Source organism: Metopolophium dirhodum, chromosome 7, assembly GCF_019925205.1.
Source record: "Metopolophium dirhodum isolate CAU chromosome 7, ASM1992520v1, whole genome shotgun sequence".
Taxonomy (NCBI): Eukaryota; Metazoa; Arthropoda; class Insecta; order Hemiptera; family Aphididae; genus Metopolophium; species Metopolophium dirhodum.
Genome location: NC_083566.1, coordinates 29,083,670 through 29,108,217, shown reverse-complemented (window position 1 = coordinate 29,108,217; position 24,548 = coordinate 29,083,670). Strand labels below are relative to the sequence as shown.

The following is a 24,548-nucleotide window of genomic DNA, read 5'->3' as shown; positions in this document are numbered from 1 at the left end:
ACACATTCACACACACACAAACATTCATTTTTATATGTACAGATAATAGATAACAATATGCGTAAATGTTTCTATAGTATCCACTATTTTTAAATTACATTGACTAAAATAATTATTCTTCGTTTGATTATCTAATTTCGTCAAAATTTGAACTTTATATGTCTATCAAAATAAATGATCTTATACAATTTTAAGAATTTTTAGGTTTTAGAAATAACTACTTATAAGGAACCTATATTGGATTAAATCGTCAAGCCTTAAATACTAAAATCGAACATTTTATAGATTTTTAAGTACAAAATAATTTACAACTTTTCGTGATAGTACTATAGTAGATAATTTTTTGTTTTTTCTAAATATTTTTGAAAAGTATACCGATAATTTTTTACCTCCCGAAAGTACCAACTAGGCACCAATTTGCTACCAAGAACCACATTATTGATCGAAGCGTTTTTTCTACTATAATATATGCATACACAGACACAAAAATTAATAAAAATTAATTATAAAAACACATCATTCAATCGTTGTAAAATCGCCACTCTCTGCAGTAGTATACCTAAAACAAGTATATGGTCGAAAAATTGTTGGCGCTCCCCCCCTCCAAATTCCCAAAAACTTATACTTGTAAATTATAATAATGTGATTTATAGAGTAATGGGTACCCACAAAATCACTCAAACGTCATCCCCCCCCCCCCGCCATCGCCATCCGATCTGCTCTATACTCTCTTGAGTCGTCCAAGTTTATCACGCCAAAACGGTCACGGCCAAATGCCCCATCCCCGCATGTTAAGGTATATAATATGACAAATATATCTATATACATGCTATTTACAAAAAATAATTTTTTTTATTTCCATATCTTTTTCTTATTAAATTGGCCTGCAGTTACCTCCATAACAAAGTTTTTTTACATATATAATATAATTCTATGGTAATACTTATAGCAATGCTGTGCATATAAACTACACTCAGCTTAGCCGCTTATAGCAATGTATACAGCATATACGGTACTTGGAAGTTAGCGGTGCAGTTACTATTTATTGTTTATATACAATCAGTAAACAGTAAATGTACATTATATATTATATTCACATGGTAAACCAAAGAACGCTGTTTAAAACACATATTATTAGTTATTATTATTGCTAATTACTATATGCATATCGTTAGGGCTTTAAAAACAACCCGGTTATTGTAGGTTATAATTACATATTTTACATTTTATTAAAATTCAGTTATAGGCGTAACTCGTATCAAGAGACATTTACAAAACAAAATCATACAATAATATTACGACAGAAATAATAATAAAAAAAAAATTAACAATTTTCCTATACGATTTCGGGGAACAATCGATGCACCTACTTAATGTATAAATTATAATATATAGGTAGGTATAGTGAGTTTTTAAATAATAAATAATGATGATTATAAAATTAATTTTTAAGGTAAAACCTTTACATCAAAAATATATTACACATAATAATAATAATAATATATAGGTTAGGTATCATACACAATCGTCGCCGTGAGGGTATAGTTAAATAGGAAATTGAACGGGCGGGGAGGAGTGTATTTCCCGAAGGAGTTATTGAAAAATAGCAGTCTTCTCCTTGAACGCAATTTTCCGTTTGGACATCTCGTCTTCCGACCGTTTCTTCTCTTCAATCTCCTGTCGTAGTTCGTACTCGAACCGGTTCGCTATGCCTTGATACTCGATCTGCGAACACGACCGGAACGCATTTTAGCACAACGACAACGAACAATGACAACAATTATAAGTAATTTATAACCAAATGTATTTATTGTATACACAAACCGATCGTTAGAATATTATACCTTGGCCTCGAAAAACTCTTTGGCGCCGATCACGCCGACTTCGTCAACGTTGATTTCCGTCAGTCGGGCCAGCTCGTTGAGGCCGCAGTCCAGGGGCAACGAACCGTCGTACGCTTTGCGGTAGATCAGCAAAAACTGTACACAAACAAACACGACGCAATTATGACACATTAATCGATACACAAAAACATTATGTACAACATCGTGCGCAATAAGTAGGTTATAAGCTGTGTAATCAAATAACCGTCGACATCGCTCGTCTAATACAAAACTTTGGTGGAAATAGAAAAGGTTTTGTACGTTACCATTAATTTGCATTGTACCTATACATCGCCCAATTATATCGTTAAAATTATTCATCCCTGTTTATAATATGGCAGTGGCGTATTTAGGTTTTTGTCAAAGGGGGGGATATGATTTTATCCAGTAGCCCCGCTTTTAAAGCTATAGAGGCCTTAAAGTTAGGACTCCAAAATATAGTTTTTATTATATACAACCTATGGGGGGGGGGATTTATCCCAATTATCCCCCCCCCCGTAAATACGCCACTGTAATATGGTAATTACGCAAGACTCTAAACAATCTCTCAAAACAATCGCAACGTTATGGAATTGTCTCAACAAGATCAGCTCGCAGATAAATATATATAATATATAAATTTTAGGTAGGTACAATGTTCTTTTCTGAAATATTTGCCACACGTTTATTATTATACGCTTATTGCATGTCTTATCTCTGAAAATGTGTTAATTGATAAATATTAAAATTGTAATTTACATAAACTTGCAGGACCATTATGCAGTATCGGTGAATGATTGTATTAATCGAAGAATTTTCGCGTATTTTTTTATGGTAATTAGGTTAAGGATGCACCGGTGCTTTTACAGCCTGCGTTTTGTAAACAGAACTATTATCGATTCTAAATAAAAAATTTTAAGTTTGTATTGATGTGGTTCCGGTAATAGGCTGAACGCGTGTAGTGTATACACGCCATATAGATTGATATATGCAGAGCGAGTGAAAGGTATTAGGTACAAGTGACCAACATTTTCATTTTTTTGCCACCCTCGTCAGATAATTATCTAAAATGTTCCGGAATACGTCATAATACAATATAAATTGTATCCAAAAAAAACTCAACCAAGTTGCGTCCGCGGAGAAAGTATTAAAAAACGTCCAAATGTCATAAACACTTAAATCTAATATATTATATACACATATTATACCGCATCTATTAGATAGGTATAGGTTGTAGGAACTGGGTAGGCGTAGATACTAGATATGCTACGCATTATGTATACGATTGCTACGATACATCATTATTGTTGTTGTGTCATAGTGAAGAGAAGTACAACATGTATACACAAAAATATAACAAACGCATTTATATAGATATGAACTATTCGTATAAAAGTATTATGCAATTGGTAATGTTTATGAATGTTTAATGTGGATTTTTTTACTATTACTTTCAAATAAAACACTATACTTATTTCGTCGTATTAGATTGTTAACAGAAAGAAAAAAAAATGGTGTATATATATATAAACAAATAACAATATGGGAAAGTTTATACAGACAAAAACGTTAAAGTAATAATAAGAGCGTAGTGAATAATAATGATAATAATATATTGTGAGTATAGACTGTAATATACTATATAGTCACTGTAGAATAGAAAAATTAACGTTCTCGCGTGGCTAGAGTTGTATCCAATTCTTTGTGTATATTTTTCATGCGCATATCGAAGCCTTTATATAACATAATTATTATAAAAACGTGTCGAGTGTTCGGCAGTATTAGATTATTATTTTGTGGATATACGATATACCTCACTACTGCAGACTTAGACATGCCCGCGGCGGGTAACGTATTTTGTGCATGAGCATAGTGCCCGTGCCTACCTCCAAGCGGATCAGCTAAGGTTCCTTATCCATTTATAGAATATCATTGTAACTTTTATCAAATAATTAGGTATGATATTTTCTAAATATTTTGAATCGTTTACATCTTTAATATATTTTACAAATACATAAAATACATTTATTACACTCTGTCACTCCATAATATACCTACTTAATATAGATACAAGGTACATAATACTACCTATATCATGCAATCATCTTTATTTCATATGAGATGTATATAATTATAAACAATATAATATATCATAGTACCTATATGGCTATATTATATTTCTTAATAAATCCATATTATTTTATTGTATCCTATTATATATATATATCATATTTTATTATAGTTATAGTTCTAATTTTTTTTAATTACTCCAAATGTTAACGTGGATGGTAGTACCCACTCAAAAAAAAATTTCACTGGCCTCTATAATAATGTAATATACGACCTAAACTCTAAAGATAATATTATAAGCTACCGAGACACGCCTATGATTTTTTTTTTGTGATGAAAGATATAAATTAATAAATTGTAACCTATAAGTAAAAAAATATATAATATAATATATAGAATCTATATATATTATATTTTAATATTATTTCTATATTATTGATACCTACTTCTCGAAAACTTATTTTATCGTCACAGTCTTCGTCGACTTCCTTGATCATGGCTTTGAGCGCCAGGTGAGTTTGCGGAACACCCAGCTTTTCCATCATCCGTTTCAACTCTCCCAAGTCTAAGTATCCATCTTTACCAGTATCGAATCTAAACAAAGTTTAAAAAACGTATTTTAACACCAATATAATATAGTAGCAATGTATATATTATTACAACACGTATAAAATACATTTAAACAATCGATGACATTTACACTGATTAGTAAATAAGTTTAAGATAGTTTCATCTTCCTAGAAAAAAATTAATGTAGACATTTTTTGTTGTTGTTGTTTCAACTCTTCCAAGCCCTCTTCACCCATCAATTAATGCGGTCTAGTTACGCCAATGATTAATCTGTGTAAAATTACGCCATGACGTATTCGGTGATTTTTCGTTATAACGGAGATCCGGATAATTGTATTTATTTAGAGACCTTTGTCTAATAATTACTTCGATTGATTTTATAATTGCTTTTGTAATCGATTATTGTCGTGACCAAGAAACCCGAAAATCAGAAGTATTATTTATTGTTACCAAGTGGGAAAAAATCAACAACAAAATTTGTTACAGAATGGTCATTTACGATAATTGGTTCGATTTGTGAACTTAGAGTTAATGTATTTTCTCATTAAAATGGATAGGTCTTCAAACCTTTTCATAAATGCCTAGAAGTAAAAATATATACAATTAATAACTAATGTATCGTGGGTGTTTGATCAATATTTAGGCACCGCCATTATCTTCAAAATAAAAATAATAATACTATACTACAAATAACCGAGCAATGCTTCTATAATTTAATAAAACACGTAAAACGTGTTCGTCAAATCTGTCGTTCTCAAAATTAATTGCATTGATATATTATATGTGATGTCAAAATCAAAAGTGCAATATTTTTCATTTTTTGACATGATATAATATAATAATTATTAATAACTATAAACACTCGCATGTCCCGTAGAAGATTTCCAAACTTTCATATACTTTTTTTTACATAACAAAACTGCATACCTATCTATTGGGCAGTGGCTAGTATATAAGGCTATGGTAAATAACGTCTTGTCTATAACTTATATAAGTAGTATCTATCAGACGCCCGTCATACAGTCTATGGTTACATATTGTGTTTGAGTACATAGCAGTGTACCTATAGAAATCGGTTATAACGACTTTTTGCAATGGACCGGAAAAATCCGTCATCATAAGTATTCATAACTGGTACCAGGTGTAGATTGCGTAACAAATATGAATAACAAACGAAATATATACATGTACGACCATTGTTGATCAATAAATATTACTGAAAATTAATAATGACAATAATAGTTTAAAAAATCATATTATATACCTCTTAAATACCAAGTAAACAATTTATTTATATTATTATGCACATAGTCATTATTAGTATAGGTAGGTATTTATTTAAAAATGAATTATTCATATTTATTTCAGGAATGCAAATTGTAACGCTATTATTTCTCGTTTTGGTATCGTTATCAAAATATATAATATTGCCTTGAAAACGTTTTTTTTTATTACAATTTTCTATTTTATACACCTGTACTATATCTTTACACTCGCGATTCCAAGACAATGACAACATTTGGACCGTGATTATGATAATGTCTTTATATCGTCGTGAAATCTGTTTCGTAAACACATCACAATGACGTTATAACTTATAATAACTGTGCAATGAACACAATATTTAAACAATGGGACAGTTGATTTTCGGGACAATATACACTATAGTATATGAACATAGTTTGCACGTTTTTCCAGTGTCTAAAACCTCAGTGCAGTCGCTAAAACCGATTATTTCTACAGTATATTACTATATTTATATTACCTCGTTGTACACTTATACGCGATTAATAAAAATATAACAATATTAACATAATCTCGTCCGTCTCCGATAGTCTGGTCATTGCACCAAAAACAATCTCTCCACTGCACACGACATCGATAGTGGCCGTAAAAGATAAAAAAAAAATATGTACACAAAATATTGAAGCATAATATATTAGGTATACCCGGTGGTTTGGCAGTTTATAATTATATTTTATTTTAATTATGGTTCTCGATGTACATAATCGGGTACCGTGATGTCGGTTTCTTAGTCCGAGTTCTCGACGAATGCGTATTTTATTGCCCTATTGTATGTATACATATAATATACAACAAATAGTCTAATTAACAACGTCGTTTAAATGTTTTTGAAATCAATTGTAAAATACGTTTATTAAGAATAGTGTGCTACGCCACTATAATTACAGATTGATCAATGCATATATTATATAAAATATAATATATATTATATATTAACCAAATACCAATATACGAGTGACTATAGTCATCAAGCTCTAGCACATATAATATGTGCAGTTATATTGCTCAGTTAAGTACCTTTATTATATAGACTACTATAATTTTAGAAGAACCAAGGATCTATGGTACTACCCCTATGAATTTCTATTGCAGGTGGCCTTCATCTTTTTGTAGGGACCTGCCTATATACAGTAAGTGTAAATCCCGAGTATATCGCAGATGCAAATGTACTTATATAACGTAGTTTAATTCCTACGGACAATTAAAGTGTAATTCATACATAAACATTTTGAAATACTAGGTAATAGTAGGTATATGGTTAACTATACCCTATATACCTAACCTACACCATTACAGTGCAGTTATTGAAATTAGCATATTATTATCAGCATTTATTATTATTTTATTAGTATTATTAGTTATTACAATAAACACTTCAATAACTATAATCACCAATAATTAATAAATAATAGTTATTAGTATATAGATAGCTACGTCTACCAATCTATAATAATTTATAAATACATTTGATCTCATAAAGTTGCTAGCGAGATGATTATTTATTATAATATAGTGAATTAGCAACTACATTAACGATTTCCCTGATATAGTAATATGCCATTACCATATCAAAATATAAATATCATAATTTATCAGCATTATTATTTATAATATAGGTCATAGTAATGTGCATTGATTTCTTATATCACAGTGTTTTACTGCAATTAAAATGTTATAATATTATATAGGTGTGTATGTATTGCAATTTATATAATACGACTATAAAGGCTATAGTAGAAGCAAAAAAAAACACAGCGTCCTTTGCAATCTAAACACAGATTTGAGCTTTGAAAAACCAAAAAATAAAATCCCCCCCCCCCCCCACTTCAAAATACATTTACCCATATATTATGACATGCGAGCGAACAAATAGTAATGTTTGGTGGTACGTAAGTATGTGTGTTCCGACAAATCCGACACCGAAAACTGAAATGTGCGTGTATATGATATTATATTGTTATGATCACAGGTGTGCGTACGATTGTAATACATAACATATTATTTTATATAGTATAACATACTATATATAGGATTTACGTCTCGCCGTCTCGGCTTTCAAGAGCACATCCACCCGTGGTTAAAAAATATAAATAAATAGAAACCTATAGGCATCCATGACCACAAACGGAAGACACCAGGAAACTACATAATACGATATACGGATATACCTCGTTAATGTTATACATACATGTTGGTATATAAAAGCGCTCAAATTTCGAGGGAATCAGTTCGTCTACTAAGTCTTAAATAAAAACATGCGTTCGTCCAACTACTAATGCATTTTTTAAAGACCGGAAGGTACTCAATAATCTAACTTAATTCAATATTTTTTTCGCAACTTATTGTTTTCTTATTGTTTTACGAAATAAAAAAAAATGAAGAAAATAATGTACGCAGTACGGGTACTTTCTACTTCTTGTATATTGTCACAACAGGGTTTTTTCTTTATCCAAGAGTATAAATGGTAACCTTGGGCCTTGGGATATCAATAATTGTTATGGTTACGTTTTTTTCTTTTAAACGATTATTCGTAGTTTTACCGTTAAAAATACATTTTCTCGGTATAAGTATCCAACTTCAGACGGCATTGTTGCAATGATAAAAGTATTTGATGACATATACGTATTAAATTTGTATTATAGTATTTTATATTTTTATCGGTTTTTAATTTTAATCAGTCACGCGCCAACGCTGACGATGAAAAAAAACAATAGCTGATGGACAACATCATTTATTATAAGAAAAGAAAATTGATAATTTTAAGATAAATAATAAATATAGAACATGTCTGTATACATTCTGATAAATAGATGCATTCAAAATTTTTAAATGCCTTAATAAATTATTATCACTTGTTTTTAATCATTATAGGTACCAAACGATAAAATAAAAATCACTGAATACGTCATATGTACATTTTAAGCTATATGATATTTGATCACTATGATTTCAAACTAAAAAATTAAAATTACATCAGATATTTAGCAGAATTAAACTATTAAGTTAGTATATTTATTAATCCTATATTATAATATAAAATATTATATATATTTATAATATAGTACCTAAACCTATTACCTATAATAGTATACATTTTGTATAAGAGATAAACTAAAAATACAGCTTTGAGCTTATAATAGGCCATATATATAAATCAACTAGGTATACATAATTATTTATTGTTTTGCGGCAACAAAGATAAGTTAACGGCTACCTGATTGTATACATAATATTCATATTATGAAGTCTAAATGTTTGGAATTTGAATAAGTTTTGTTTATGTTCAATAATATTTTGTTGTTTATTTAAGCAAAAAATGTTTCTTTGTCAAACCAAATTATATTTGTATACGTTTATTAATTAATTAATTATTAATTTTATTTTTAAATAATACTAACATGTATTTACTTATTATAGCCTATCTTTGATATTACACATAAATAATAATTGTGCACCAGTTTTTTTTATCTATTAAGAGGACGTTACACGGATATTTGTTGTCTCCGTCTTATACAAGTCCGTAACATGGTAAATTTACACTCAAAAGATCACGTTTAACTCCGTTAGCTTAAAAATTAGAATGAATCGAGCTATTATGAAACTTGATAATAAAAACATTATCTATGTTTTTGTGTTTTGATACGACAATTCAGTTTTTAAGTGATTTAGGAGTATTTTTAATTTACGCTATATTATACACTCATAACTTGCTAAAAAATTGAACTATCGTAAAAGACTCACATACAAGCACAGATAATGTACTTACCATCAAGTTTCACAGTAGGTCGATTCACTCTAATTTTTAAACTAACGGAGCTAAACGTGATCGGCTGAGCGTACATTTTCTATGTTTTGTACTTGTACGACGGAGCAACAAATATCTGTGTAGCGTCCTCTTAAGTTAGTGTGTATGTATAATACTATTTGGCATTCATATATATATATTATTATGTTTGCATATAAATCACGTATAGATTTGCTAAAGTAAAAACAATAATTTAAGATAAAATATATATGAACATATGGAAGGCTGCAGCTTGCAAGTATATAGGTTTACCGAGCTTATAATAAATTATTTACTGCATATTTTGGTTTAGACATTGTAGTTTTAAATACCTATAAGAAAATATGATATACAGTATCAAAGTGTGCAGTGTGCGTCAACGTTTTAATGCATTTTAATTTTAAAAAATTTACAGTGCAGTGTGAGACATATTGTGTAATAAAAACATAAATCGACTAGGTATATATTATTATAATTTATAAATATTAAAGCTTATTGCTTAATCACACAGTAACCATCAAAACTTTATCATCTTGTAAAATTGTTTTTTAGTGTTATTATTATTATTATATGATAGAAACTATTTATTTTATCATAATATGAATCATGTACGGAAATTTATTTTTTAATTAAAGCATAGAAAAGTTAGTAGAACAGTTTTAAATTAAGTGAATGTCCGCGCTTTATTTTTTTTCTCTCAGGTCCACGCGCAACACAGTTTAAATGCTTTCACGTAAAATCGTCTTTTATAAATTTTTAAGTAATCTTAGAGTAGAATCACCCGTTGGCCATTAAAAAAATTATAGAGAATAATATTTTTGAGGTTTCGTATAGTTTCGTACGGTTTTGTAGTTGTAATTATTATTTGACTTTATTTTGACCTATTTTTAACGTATATTAAATTATTTTGTAACAATATTTAGACAAATCAATAAATCATACGCTGCTCAAAAATATAAACATAAAAAATAAATGATTTTGTATGAATGCGTTTTGTTCTTGTTGAGCGTGGGCTAGAGAGAGAAACAAACAGTGCGCTGACATAATATACTATACAAGAAATCTAACCTTAGAACCAATTACCAAAACATACAAATATACAATGTCTTATTGTCTTACCTAGTTGCTCTCTCGATTTTTATGTAAGTCAAAAATGTAGTTAACAGTATACTATACTACTATAAAGTTATAATATAATTAGTACCTACTTAGTAGTAGACATTAAATTTAATTACATATAATGGTATCATCTGACCGTTGTCATTATTATAATTAGGTAATGAGTAATGACTAACATCGATTTTTAGACTTTTAAAAACGCACACTGCAGTAGATAAAATAAATACACTAAATTGATTACGTACTTGTTAGAAGTTTCAATAGTTACTATCTATTCGGACTATTTTTTATATTTGTCGCGTTTGAACACAACAGTTAAATAATATTATTGACAATTGTGTTCGGTTCTAAACTTCTATATTTTAATTTACCTATATGTTATGTACAGGGTGATTCGTCAAGCATATTCACCCCTTTTTTCTTAAACAATGCAGTTATTCAAAATCTGATTTTTTGGAAATTTTAAATGCACTTAAAGACTATATTTTGAAATTTTTGAGATTTTTTGTGATACTTAAAAAGTGTCTATGTACATACAAACTTCTGTTTTTCAATTCAGAACTCTTCTTTTCTACTGTAAATTATTTAATAGATCTTAATTCTGACGTATCATGACGTTTCAGAATCAAAATTTGTACGATGAGTTTCATCCTGTCTAGAATATATTACACATATAGGATATGAATAAACTATAAAGAAACACTACCTAACCTAACCTAACCGATTCGCATCCGTATAATTACCTTTATGACGTATTCTTCAGCAAGGAAATTGTATACGGCACAAGTTGTGGGCAAAATTCTATGTAAATATATCCCGTATAATGATATAAATGAAATGTGTCGACCGATAAAATAATTGAAATTTCCTATTAGTATATATAATATTTTATTTGAATTATGTTAGAAGTATAATATATTATAACGTATAAAATTTTTTTTTTTTATATTGTTGTATAATTATGTCGTAGGATTTTAAAATGGGTTTGGGTGTGTATGTGGACAGTGGACTGTGGTATTATATATACGACTGTATACAGTATACCTACTATATGTAATCGTAGTGAATACACATCGTATTCTGATAAAAATCTATAGAAGACTCTTGGAAATATTATGCAGTTTTTACTGTAGGTACTACGATTATTATGCATATCCCACTCGTACAGCATTTATAAGAGGCCACAGGAAAATATTGAGCAATTCGGACACATAATACACATTCGTGCACACACCTATACATATTACTGATATATAATATAGAAATTATATGTTATTTAATTGATAATGAAACAAAAATGCATAACTGGTATGCACGTATATAGCAGTGGCGCGGCTCTATTACGTTTCGATAAGATGTTTTTGTAAGACCTACACGTGAAACTGAAAATAAGGTTCGTCCTCTAGAATAAGTGTATTTTGTAGTCTAACAAGTATACTACAATATTACGTGGGTATACAGACATTAGCATAAATTTCCGTGTTTGTATGCTTAAACGAAAACACAATTAACAGGAAATTAACTTTCAGCGGTGAAATTAATTGCAATAATAACGTTTTGTTTCCAAGTTAACCTTCAATTTCCCTTCATTTGTTCGTTTTAACGCAAAAATGTGTGCATAGTGTTCACATGATAACAATGTACAGAGATTACAGAATATTCGTAATTCCGCGGAGGTTATTAAACACAATATTTTATATTATACGCCGTACGCAAAATACATACAATATAAACCCACGTGTTTGCGCAAGAGATCAGCTGAAGCAGTATACCCACGGTAGGACGTACGACACGGGCACACGGCATATTGTTATCTTAATCTTATTATGTATACGTAATAATTATAGTTACTATGAAGGTAGCCTAGCTCAGGTAGATATCCTGCAGATGTTTTGATATTAGCAATTGAATGATTATTATCGAAGAGTAAAATATTTCCCGAGATACCTATTTTCATTCAAAACAAATAGATATATGACGCGGAGTCGAAAAAATACATATCATAATAATATTAAGCAGAATAATTTATATTGTTACGTATATACAATAAGTTATACTGTATTTTAACCAGTATAATATTATGTTAATGGGGAATGGGACAACAGTGATACTTGAGTCAGAACGGGTCATCGGGACGTCGGGTCAGTGTTTTTTTTTTTTTTTAACGGATTTGAAGGTCAATAGAGTTGTTTAGATTAAATAAAGAATCGGTAGGATTTATATTATATTGCGATGGGTCCGCAGTCCGTAAAACTATGCACTATGCAGAATGATTTTCGACGTATTAAACGCGTTGACCGCGAAAATGCGAAATCCGCGCATAGGTACGTAATAATAATATATTCATATTATAGTTAGGGTACATATTATGAACTGACGGCTTTCGTCCCGAACCATTTCACACGCACACCAGGAAAACAGTTTCCAAAGACGTGAGTGTAAATTTTACAGAATCGAATTTTTTAATGGCCATTGTTTTTCCTTTCACCTATTGTTCGTGGCAGCGGTGTTTTCGCCACATACAATAATATTATGTTATTATATAATATAGAAGTGTACACTTGCGTTCGACAACAACATAAACGATATACACACACTCACTCACTAACTCGCACATACATACTCGCTGCAGGCGTGAATTAACGAGGAAGCGCGAAAACGAAAAAATATGAATACGCCAATACGGTATATTATAATAATTAAATTTCATAGTTTCCTTCACGTTACACGCTCACACAATATTATTGTATTTTAACATACGATTCATAATCCTATGCTTACCTTAGAGCTTGTGCCCCGCGAGTAGTATATCATGTACGCCACTAATTATTAATAATTTGTATGGGTATAATATTATGTTACAGTAAAAGTCAAATACCGGTTAAACTTAAAATTGACCGGTGATATCCAAATATCCGACTATCTTTATAAATTCTAAATTTTATAAAAATTAGTTATAACTAATAAGTATACTTAAAATTCCGAATGATTATTGTAGATTGGGATTTTACAAACGATAAATAGTAAATCTAAACATGTTATCTGGTAAAAGTACCTATACATACCACAAAAAGATATGCAAAAAAATAAAATGTCCTAGTTAAGTACGATCAAATTTAAATTAGTATTTGTAACTTGTTCTACATAAATTTAATTTTACCTTATTTTTTGAATGAGTAGATATAAATGTATTCAAAATAATATATAAAAGTATTCATAAATACTATTGATTATAATCCACAACAACAATATATATATTACCTATTACCTATACAATTATACAAATTAAAGATTTGCCTAAATTTTAAGTAGGACAAATTAAATTTAATGAATTTTAATTTATAGCCTATATAGGTAATATATAAATGATAAATTGTACATAATTTTGTATAGATTGTAAATTACTTAAATGAATAAAAAAAAAAAAATTATTTTCAAATTTGAATTTATAATTTAAAAAAATCTTATAATAAATGTACAGACAAACTTTAAAATAATATAAGTAGTTGTGCAATAATTGAACAATATATATAATATATTTAAGAAAATCTGTAATTGTATACACTAGATATAGTATTAAATATGTACCTATTTAAATTTTAAACAATATCATTGCCAATTTATTTAAAGCATTTATATTTATTCATAAAATAAAATAAAATTAGAACAATACTTTCAAATACAAATTTTACTTTCGTCACATTTGATTTGGATAATTTGTTTTTGATATATTTCCGACTTAAACCTCAATAGATGGTTTATCCTATTAACCAAATTGCGGCCGTTAGACTAATTTTATCCGGCCAGCAGACAAAAAATAAAAAGTAAAAACTGTTAATATTATACGTTCTATAGTGTTGTGATTTATCATTTTAGATACTGAGCGGATTGATGAATATATTGGTTTTACGATATTGTGTGTGTTTTAGATTATGAGTTGAGCGAGGAAGCTAGTGGTTTTACAATGGTGTTTATTTTTTTATTTTTTTTTATCCTGTATACAAAATTTCTACCAGAAGGAGTGCTTTGATTTCAACATATAGTACCTCATCTTTTAGAAAATTGTATCAAGATGGTACTTTAGAGAGGTCATTTTTCGATTTTCTATATAGTTATTTAATAACACGGGAAAAACTACCGACAAATTACGAAAAACCACTAAAAATGGGATTCTAATTTCTAACGCTTTGTTTATCACCATAGAAACGAATAAAAAAATAATATTATAATATTAATTCAACTTACAGGATATAATAAATAATGACAATATAAAATATCCAGACCAGACACTGACAAACCGTCTCCGCTCAGAATCGCTTTTTTTATACAATATGATATTATATCATTGAATTCAAGTTAAATACAATCCATTATACATTGACCAACTTGTAACATACTGTACAGCAGAGCGACATCCACTTACCGGCTTTTTTTTTGTGTGTATCTGTGTACGCGATGCATAGTCGATATAATACTTCGATTTTAAACTTCAGTATCTTTTCCGATGTTTGGTGCATTAAGTAGGTCAAAACTGTTACACTATCAGTTAAAAAATATTAAAATTTAAAAATACTTAGGTAAGATTTTTATTTATAATTGTAAATTTACAAATTATTTTGTAGTTAAAAATGTATAAAATGTTAAATTTTTATAGCTAAAGATTAAAAATGTAAAATGAGGTTCCATGTATAAGTAGTTCATGACTGTAACCAAAAAATCTAAAAAAATATATAAACACAATTTTTTTTATAGTTGTTTTAAGTTCAACTTGAACTGTAGTTCAAGTTTGAATAATATTTACATAATATATAATATTGCTTGTTATGTTACATTTTAATATTGTATTCGTATACAAATATCTTAACAAGAGAAGAAGGGCAGCTGAATAGCGACCATGACGTCATTTAGTTTAGATACACGTGCATATTAAATGTAAAACATTATTATATATTATCTATATCTATATATTGTCGAACGTGTGTGTCATGTGTGCGATTAATCATATTTTGTATTTGAGTGGTTAACTAATGATCAAGGTAAACCCGAACATCAATGCACGCATTATAATGAATAATAGATAATATAATATTATGTATATAATTATAATAAGTACCTATAACGTTACGACTGTATCGTAAGTTAAAAAGCACCCTTTCGAGTTTAACGGATATCGCATGGTTCGATGACGCAGTATTGTATTGGACGCGCACCAAATCCACTATACACATAATAAATATTATACTTATAGTTATATACATTTATACACAATGTGGATTATATATATTATAATTTAATATAGATAGTTCATACATCTACGCCCTGGCATCATATGGGGAACTCTATCTATATTGTATATAATTGATATATATATATACAATACTGCGGGCTTATCGACCGAAACTTTTTAATACGTATAAATATTATATAATATTATGAAATTACTATTGGATTTCGTGTTTACGCCAAAACGTCGACCTACATGCGCGAAAATTGAAGTTGCACGTTTCGTTTTGCAGAACAGTCATAATAATATGTAATATAAATTATAATACATATAATATTATATATAAGCCATATATGTATGATTTATCAAAAATCGATGGACAACGATTATTATAATATTATAATATACCTAGTAAATACATCTGACGCGTCATGCTTCCGTATGAGAGAGATCTAATCTCAACTATACGAGCGACTTAGGTGCATACTATATTTAATATTTATACATAATATTATATTACAATTTTAAATTATAAAACCCGCTCTACACGTTAGGTACGCATATAATATTATTATTTGGAAAAACTAATGACGTCTAGCTATGCATTTACATTTTTATACGAAAGTATACGACTTTTTAAACGTTAGACGACAACGAAAATAGACAATAGTGTTATACATAATATTTTAGATAATAAAAACATTTAGTTTGTTAACCTATTTTGTTAACAAAAACACCATAATCGTAAAATGGGGGCTTAGGGGGGGGGGGGGGCAATGATTTTCAAATTTTGAAAACCAATGTTGCAAAATGTTGGTAAGTACCATTTTTAAATCACTAGCTGCATATAATATAAGTTCGGCTGCGTGAATTTGTCCATTCCCTGTTTTTTTTTTTTTAATATGATACTGGAAAATGATTTGCAAATTCTAAAAACCAATTTGCAAATATTTTTTAATTATTTATAAGATCAAAACATAATTTCTAAATAAATTGGTCGTGGTGGGGGGGACTTCACACATATGATAAACTATATTTAGGTATTCATAATTATGAGTTTGCCTTGAATATTTGAATATTTTGTAACTTTGTAAGTATACCAAAACGAAAAACGATATTGATTTTTCCGACACGAATATACGATAATATAATAATATTGACCTTTCGACACACTGATTTTCACTCACACTTGACGTGCCAAATGCCAATATACCTATCTAATATACATTGTATAGCTTAAAGCTAGTATTACCTACGTAAATCACGCATATCATAATGACGTGAATTATAATCTATAAAATTTTTTTGACTCCGAAACGATATAATGACCTTAAACCAGCTATTATTATTATTTAAAATAAGTAAAATTTATAAGTGCTCTGTTCCCGAAGTACTTTTTAAAAATAACACCTTTTTGAGAATTTCAGTTGTATAAAAATCTAACTTTGAACGAGTTATTAATTAATAATTAGTAATTTAGTCATAATTTATAGCAAAGTGTTTAAAATATAGATAAACAGAATGTTGGACCAACTTACTATAAGTAGAAATCGGGATGGGCTTGGAAATATAGCTCCCAAAATATGTTTCGTATTATATTATCAGAAGCTCAAGCTTTTCAACTATGGCCTATGAAGCATGTAAAACACTGATTAATGAGTTTAATGCTTCAAAAACATTTTAACACTCTCTCCAGTCTCCATACTACATACTATTGAAAGTTCACAAACAAAAACAGGACAATTTAAATTATATTATATTTAATTGAAACTATAATGTCCTGTGTTTTTTTATAGGTTATGTAGTTGCATCTGTATAATATATTATTAAAACGTGAGGCGATTTCTTTGGACAGCTAAATCTAAAATTCTAGTAGACCGATTTTGATGTTTTTTTTTTAAAAAAAACGCAAGTTCTCAGTGTGCAGATGAGCCATATAATGAGAAAAGTCCAAAAATGTACCAATTAAATAGTTTTTAGAAATATTTAGTTTTCCGTGTAATTGCGTAACGACGCGCTTGCATGCGCACACACCTTTGCAATCCCCACTACTCCTACGTCTACAGCAGTACTGCTGCATCGTCGTCGTCTGCGGCATTTTTTCTAATAAAAACACTATTTCCAATAAAGTCATTTCGTGTAGCGAATACCCACAAATATATCCTGGCAAGGACGAATATTCAATTGAAATAAAACCATTGTTATTATCAAGTAATATAATAAAAGACGTATTTGGACTTTGGAGATATTATTTTTAATTTAGAAAATGTGTCTATTTTTTCACAATTTGCTATTCTTGCACCTAAAAATGAAAATTGTGATGAAATAAATAATGCAATTGTTAATAGGTATGTTGCCAAGGCAAGAAAAAACGTTTTTAAGTTTAAACACAGTGTAAAAAGACTGTGACCATTTTTTATTTCCTACATAATTTGTAGATAGTTAATATTTATTTATTTATTTATTTACATTTACTAACCTAACCATTTGGTTTATCTCCCCACAGTTTGGTACTACAGCAAGGAAGTATCGTAATACTCTTGAGAAATTTAAATGTAGTGTCCAATTTAATGAATGGTACAAGATTTATTAGACGAAATATGTACGACCATTCTTTAGACTTAGAATCCATAACTGGTCAAAGAACTAGCCATCGTGTTTTATTGCCTAGAATTGATTTGACCCCGTCAAATTCTACTCTTCCCTTTTCATTTACTAAACTTCAATTTCCGATAAGAATTTTGCTGTAACAATAAACAAAGTATAGGGTCAAACATTGGATATATAGTAGGGTTGTATTTACCCCAACCTGTATTTAGTCATGGTCAACTTTATGTGGCCATGTCCAGAGTTAGATCTTTTGAAAAATTAAAAATACAAATAATACTAAATAAGAAAAAATAAACATAATAATATGTAGTTTATAAATTAGTTCTATAGTAATAAACTAATAAATAATAATAATACACAAATTCATTGGAATTTTCGTTATTTTATCAATATTTCTCGTTTTGGTCGAAATATTTCCAGTTTTCCCGTAAAATGTCTTGCGTATATTTAATATTTATAAATGTTAATGAAACTTATAAATTATATTAGGTACTTTCCATTTTATGTTTTTCCTAAACATTAATGGCACGTTATTATAACAATATATAAATTTTTCGTATTTATTTATATATTACATAGGTAAATTATTCGACAATCATATTTTTTTTTACTGTAACCCAGCAGCGACGAGTAATTTATTCAGCTAGTATTTAAATAAATATATATTCATTTTTTAAATTTTAATATTGATTTTAGTTAACCTTATAGTATAGCTGTATTACCGACAAACCATTCGTGTAGGTGTACTCGAATAGTTAGATCGGATATCATTATTTTTATAAAATAATATGACATAGATATGCCGTGTGATCTACTCGCTCATGCCTATAGGTACGCATGTTATCGGTGTAGTCATATAATCTATATTATACTCATATAGTTATATCGTAGTCACTTTAGTCTTATCGACTAACTTTGTACCTCTAATAAAACACGACGTCGTCCACCACCAGCCATGATGGTTATACATTTAGAAACGTCAAACAATTTTCACCGGATGAAAAGATGGGTATTTTTGGTGTAAGTATAATATATCATATTATATTCATATCATAACATTCGTATTTGTTGTAGGTACTTGCCGAACACAATGTCCGGGTACAATATAATATTATATTATATGCGTATTATAAATGTATAATATAATACGTATGCCGCCCCCCCCCCCCAGCACGGTTCTGTATACATATTATGTACTATGTAGTATGTACATATATATCAATGTACACGATGTCGATCCCCCATGCTATATGCACGATCCGGACGGTCCATTATATATAGCCGAAGCGAAACACAAGTCTACACGAGGCGTTATCATACGAAGCCTCTCACTATATATATTTATCTCCGCTGGAGTTAAACAAAAAAAAAATCTCATAACAAGCATTGTTGTAGTATACGCCACGTGTGCGCGTGTAAAATGTATAACATTATATTATTCTTGCGAGTTTCAAAAATAAAACGCAATACGTATTAATGTTATAATAACAATGTAACGTGTGCCGCGTTGGTGACGACGATTGCGATTTGCGAAGGCGTATCGATATACGAGTATAGTGGAACTTGTGTGATTATAATGAGGCTGAAACCTGGTGCAGGAGATGATGTTATTTCAGTACTTTATTTTTTTTATTATTATTGGTAGTTTTTGGATCGATACTTGCAGACGTGCACGATTTCCCTACAAGGTTTAAAATATTTCCAATACTACTGTCATAAAGACCATATACCTGCACACATGAGTAAATGACATAATATTATATTATATAGAACGTTTACGAGTCCAATAACCCCGAACGAAATACGTATAGGTAGTTATTCTCGATAGGTACATTAATGTATTATTTATAAACAACAAATAAAATAACGTTTCATAGGTACCGTTTTTTTTTTCTTTTTTTCATTACAGACCGATGACTTTGGTTATATTAACGTTCAATTAGCGGTAATGTCGGTTAACGCATTGGTTAATGATCGAAATAATTACCGAGTAAAGTCTTTTGTACAATATTACCTATATAGTGATACACCAACTAACTATAGAGGAGAACCATTCACGGTGGACGTAATGTCGTAATATATACAATATACATATACACTATAATTTGAGTTAAAAAAAACGAGTAGGTATATACATAGGCATTGACATTATGAGAGATAACTACGCGGCGTGCGCGTCTATAGCGGAGAAGCTAGACAGAAAAAAAACCACGATAGTCGTGCTGCGATAGCCATAAGTAGGAGAAATATATATTATTTTAAATAACGATATAGGTAATATTGTAATTTGTATTGATAAAATAATCGAAAACATCTTACAAAATTAAACGCAGAAACACGTTGGTTCGGCTAAATTATTATATAGGTATTATAAGTATCACTATTTTCACTCTTTCAAATTTTTATTTATTCTTTATCGAAAATACCTATTTTTATAAAATTTAATTTATAAATTATTTTTATGTCCTCTGTAGATTTCACGTTTGAATATATTATTATAATACGTATGACGTACGCATAGTGAAACTGTTGAAAAAATAATTTGTTCTGATGTAAACAGACAAAACATTCACTTTTTAATTAATTTGAACATCCGTCCATGTTCACCATCAGCCGAAATAGTTGTTAACATTTTTGATAAACAAAATTATAATCAAGTTTAAGTGTTAAATTTATCACTTTAAAATAGTTTTATAAATGAAGGTAAAAAGTGTACAACGTAAAATTTTCAAATGTGTGTAACTGTGTAAGCACAATATGTTTGTAAAATAGAAAAAATGCAAACTTTAAAACTAAAGCCGTTTAGTCTAAGCTACAGCAACCAATAGAAGAGATAAGTTGATAAGACACATTTCATAAAGAAAACATTAAATAATAATAATGATTTCTTTCATTAGAAATTGTTACCACCGTTGAGTCAATTTATTGCATCAAATACTCGAGTCTCTTGTTTTTTCCACGTATACAAATATTATGCAAAGTAATTGAACAACAGTTATTAAGAAGGAAAATAATATAAGATAATATTGTAAAATGCAAATGGTTAAAATCAGTAAGTACTAATTTACTATGGACATTTATAATTTGTATATTTTATTAACACTGTGACTATTATTTTATTTTAAATCTATCATAAACGCAATTTTTCAAAAAACTGTTGAGATTACCTACTTTAAATTTTCCTTCAATTTACAGTGTAACTAACGCTGATTATGTTACATACTTAACACATATTATTAACAGATATTTTATTTTCTTATATTTCAAAAAGTTAATTAAAAACCGTCGCTAATTAAATTTTAAACGTACCTAACGAGAGGTACCTAGGTATATCTCATATTTATTATTCATTAACACTTTTATGCTATACTAGATAATAGCTATGGAAATTTAATGTACATCACACATATAAATAGCTCATGAAAGATGATTAACAAACGTATATAATTATTTTAAATTACCTAGTGATTTCATAAATTCCGAGGAAATAAAAATGTAAGAATATAATATATAATAATTATACGCGGTAGATGAGTCATAAAAAAATACGCGCGAAAAAACAAACTGTATAGATAATTGTATAGGTAGGAACCTATATAAATACCGATATGCCTACTATAATAATATAGTATATTATTGTTTTTTGTTACTATTTACCTATACCTACTAATTCCTAAAATAAAATATGGGTTCTTTATTAATACATACTTATTTCAAAATTACAATGTGTTCAAATATTGTGTAAAATATAAAGACCCATGACCTTTTCGGACGCACTGCGAAAAATTTAATTTGATATAACCATAGGTAGCTCTACATACTCATACGTGATTATATTGTTTCAGTAACTACCTACGTACATACTACATCGTAATTTGTAATGATTGTACATACACCGATCGTGTTGTCGAAGTATAAATAATTACTATTGGTTTGTATCATGTGTGACTGAGCGAACTGCGAGTAAAGAAGTCACGAATATTAACAATAATCATGCTAAAACAATGTTATGAGAAGAATATAAGACATTATGCTATAACGTCAATTTTGGTTTATAGTTTAGAAAAGACTATAGCGGTAATCAGCTTTCGGCAACTGTTTCGGAAAACCGTTCTAAAGTTATTTTCAAACGTTCGACGACGCACCGCAATCGTAAAGGCGATAACGTAGGTATTGAATAATGACTAATAATGACTATCTCGATTCGGTGAAGGGGTGAACCCGATACGAACAGTGCGGGATAAATTATATTGTATTTAATAAATAACAACAAATATTCGTACGTAATGAACATAATAATCGCGGACTTTTGCAACCGTCAACATTTGCGGGCGTCGAAGGCGAATAATAAAAATACATAATATAATCGTTATCACCACAACCCTTTACCGGCGAGGGGTGTAGAGGACGGGGAGAGTAACACGCCCTCGACCCAATAGTCTACTTGTACAACACATCAATGTATAATAATAATTTTAATATTATGATTGCGCAGTATTTAAATGCGTGTAGGTATTATGTACATTCGAGCACCTATACCTACCTACAACTGGCTAGGATTATACCTACGCGTACAGTGCAGGACATCGTCGTACACTCGTCTTCAATTACGGGCACCAATAAGTTACTATCCTACGACGAAATAAGAACTCACTTTTTGAATGTCGCCTCGTATTCGTTGATCTGCTTACGCGAGAACTCCTTGAACTCGAGGAACACGTTTTTAGTGGATGGCCGCCTGTTGAACTGTGGTGGCACCGGTTTTCCGTCCTCCAGCGCCTCGTTGATCTTCTGCCGGCGATTGAGCACGGCCGACAGTTCGTCGCCGTCAGCGGACGAGGACCCCGACGATACCGAAACGTTGTCCATCGCGGTCGCCGAATCCTATATGAACGAGTTACGGAGATTACGGCGATGGAAAGCTAGAATTAAGGTCTGTCGGTCGTCCCGTAAACCCCTGCTGCAGGGCGAACTGAGCGGCGTATTACGTAATGTCTTAGGCACCACGCAAGTGTAATATTGGCGAAGATCACGAAACGCAATGCAAATTAACGGATCGATATGTTTTAATTGACACCTATTGTGCGATTAAAATCGTAATAATTATCGTAAGATCGTAACAGACGTAATACGCACAGTCACGGTGTTGAACGTCCGACAGTCGTTCGCGGAGTATTGCGCTGAGCGTGCGCCGTGTAAATTGTTTTATTTTATCGGCACTCGGCGGCCCGGTCGCCGGTCGTGTGTGTGGTAGTGGTCCGCCTCTCGGCTCTCGCTCGCCCCGTCGTGGTCGTTTTTGCGCGGTCGGATACTGTGCGGCGATTTTTGTGCGCGTGCGCGCATCGTGGCGGCGGCGTCCCGTGCGCTCAGTCGATACGGTTTTCTTCTGCGCCCTCTGCTGCCGCCCCCGCCGTTCATACACTAGTCAAATTTCGAACAATTGCAATAATAACACACCGTTGTGTATGGCTATAATTGTAATAATATTTGTACGGAAAATTAACTATTTTACGCATTATATTTATATTATAATATATAGATTATTCATTATTATGTAACGCGGGTGGTATCGATTATCGCCGCCCGCAAGGCGCACCGACCGATGACTAGGTTTTTTTTATCGATAATTTCTTGAACACGTCACATAATACTGTTAAATTGCGTTGTAACATGTTTTTGAAACGTATACGTACAGTATAGTGTATTATAGGCACTGCATTATTTGGACTCGGGGTGGTCCAGACAGCCCTGACCAACATTTAATGTAAAATATAATATGTTTATGCTTATGATTGTTGCATAGCTTGACCCATTTGTTATGTATCATGTATGTATATTCGTTCAGGCATTAATTGTTCTGTGGGATTTCCCCTCCAGCCTCCTTCCTCCGCGACCAGTACAGGTTTAATTTAAAATTTAACATGTAACTTTAAAAAAGCACCTACATATTAATATAATACATCATAATATATAATGACTTGCGTCTAATATTATTGATACGTTG

The 24,548-nt window shown here is 30.1% G+C and overlaps 1 protein-coding gene across 1 annotated transcript; it reads right to left on the bottom strand.

The window, feature by feature from the left end:
• Positions 1-1,063: 1,063 nt before the first annotated feature.
• LOC132949332 (EF-hand domain-containing protein D2 homolog) lies at positions 1,064-23,804 on the bottom strand. The gene is made up of 4 exons (XM_061020174.1): positions 23,199-23,804; positions 4,379-4,526; positions 1,845-1,979; positions 1,064-1,725 (listed from the first exon to the last, which is right to left on the bottom strand). Exons 1-4 carry the CDS (start codon positions 23,411-23,413, stop codon positions 1,594-1,596), a joined length of 630 nt encoding a protein of 209 aa, XP_060876157.1. The 5' UTR covers positions 23,414-23,804; the 3' UTR covers positions 1,064-1,593.
• Between the last annotated feature and the right edge of the window lie 744 nt (positions 23,805-24,548).

Coding starts and splice junctions, on each gene's coding strand:
- LOC132949332 (XM_061020174.1), bottom strand. CDS start 23,413: ATGGACAACGTTTCGGTATCGTCGGGGTCCTCGTCCGCTGACGGCGAC. Junction 4,527..23,198: donor TACGAGGCGACATTCAAAAA/GTGAGTTCTTAT, acceptor AACTTTGTTTAG/ATTCGATACTGGTAAAGATG. Junction 1,726..1,844: donor AAGAGTTTTTCGAGGCCAAG/GTATAATATTCT, acceptor TCGTGTTCGCAG/ATCGAGTATCAAGGCATAGC.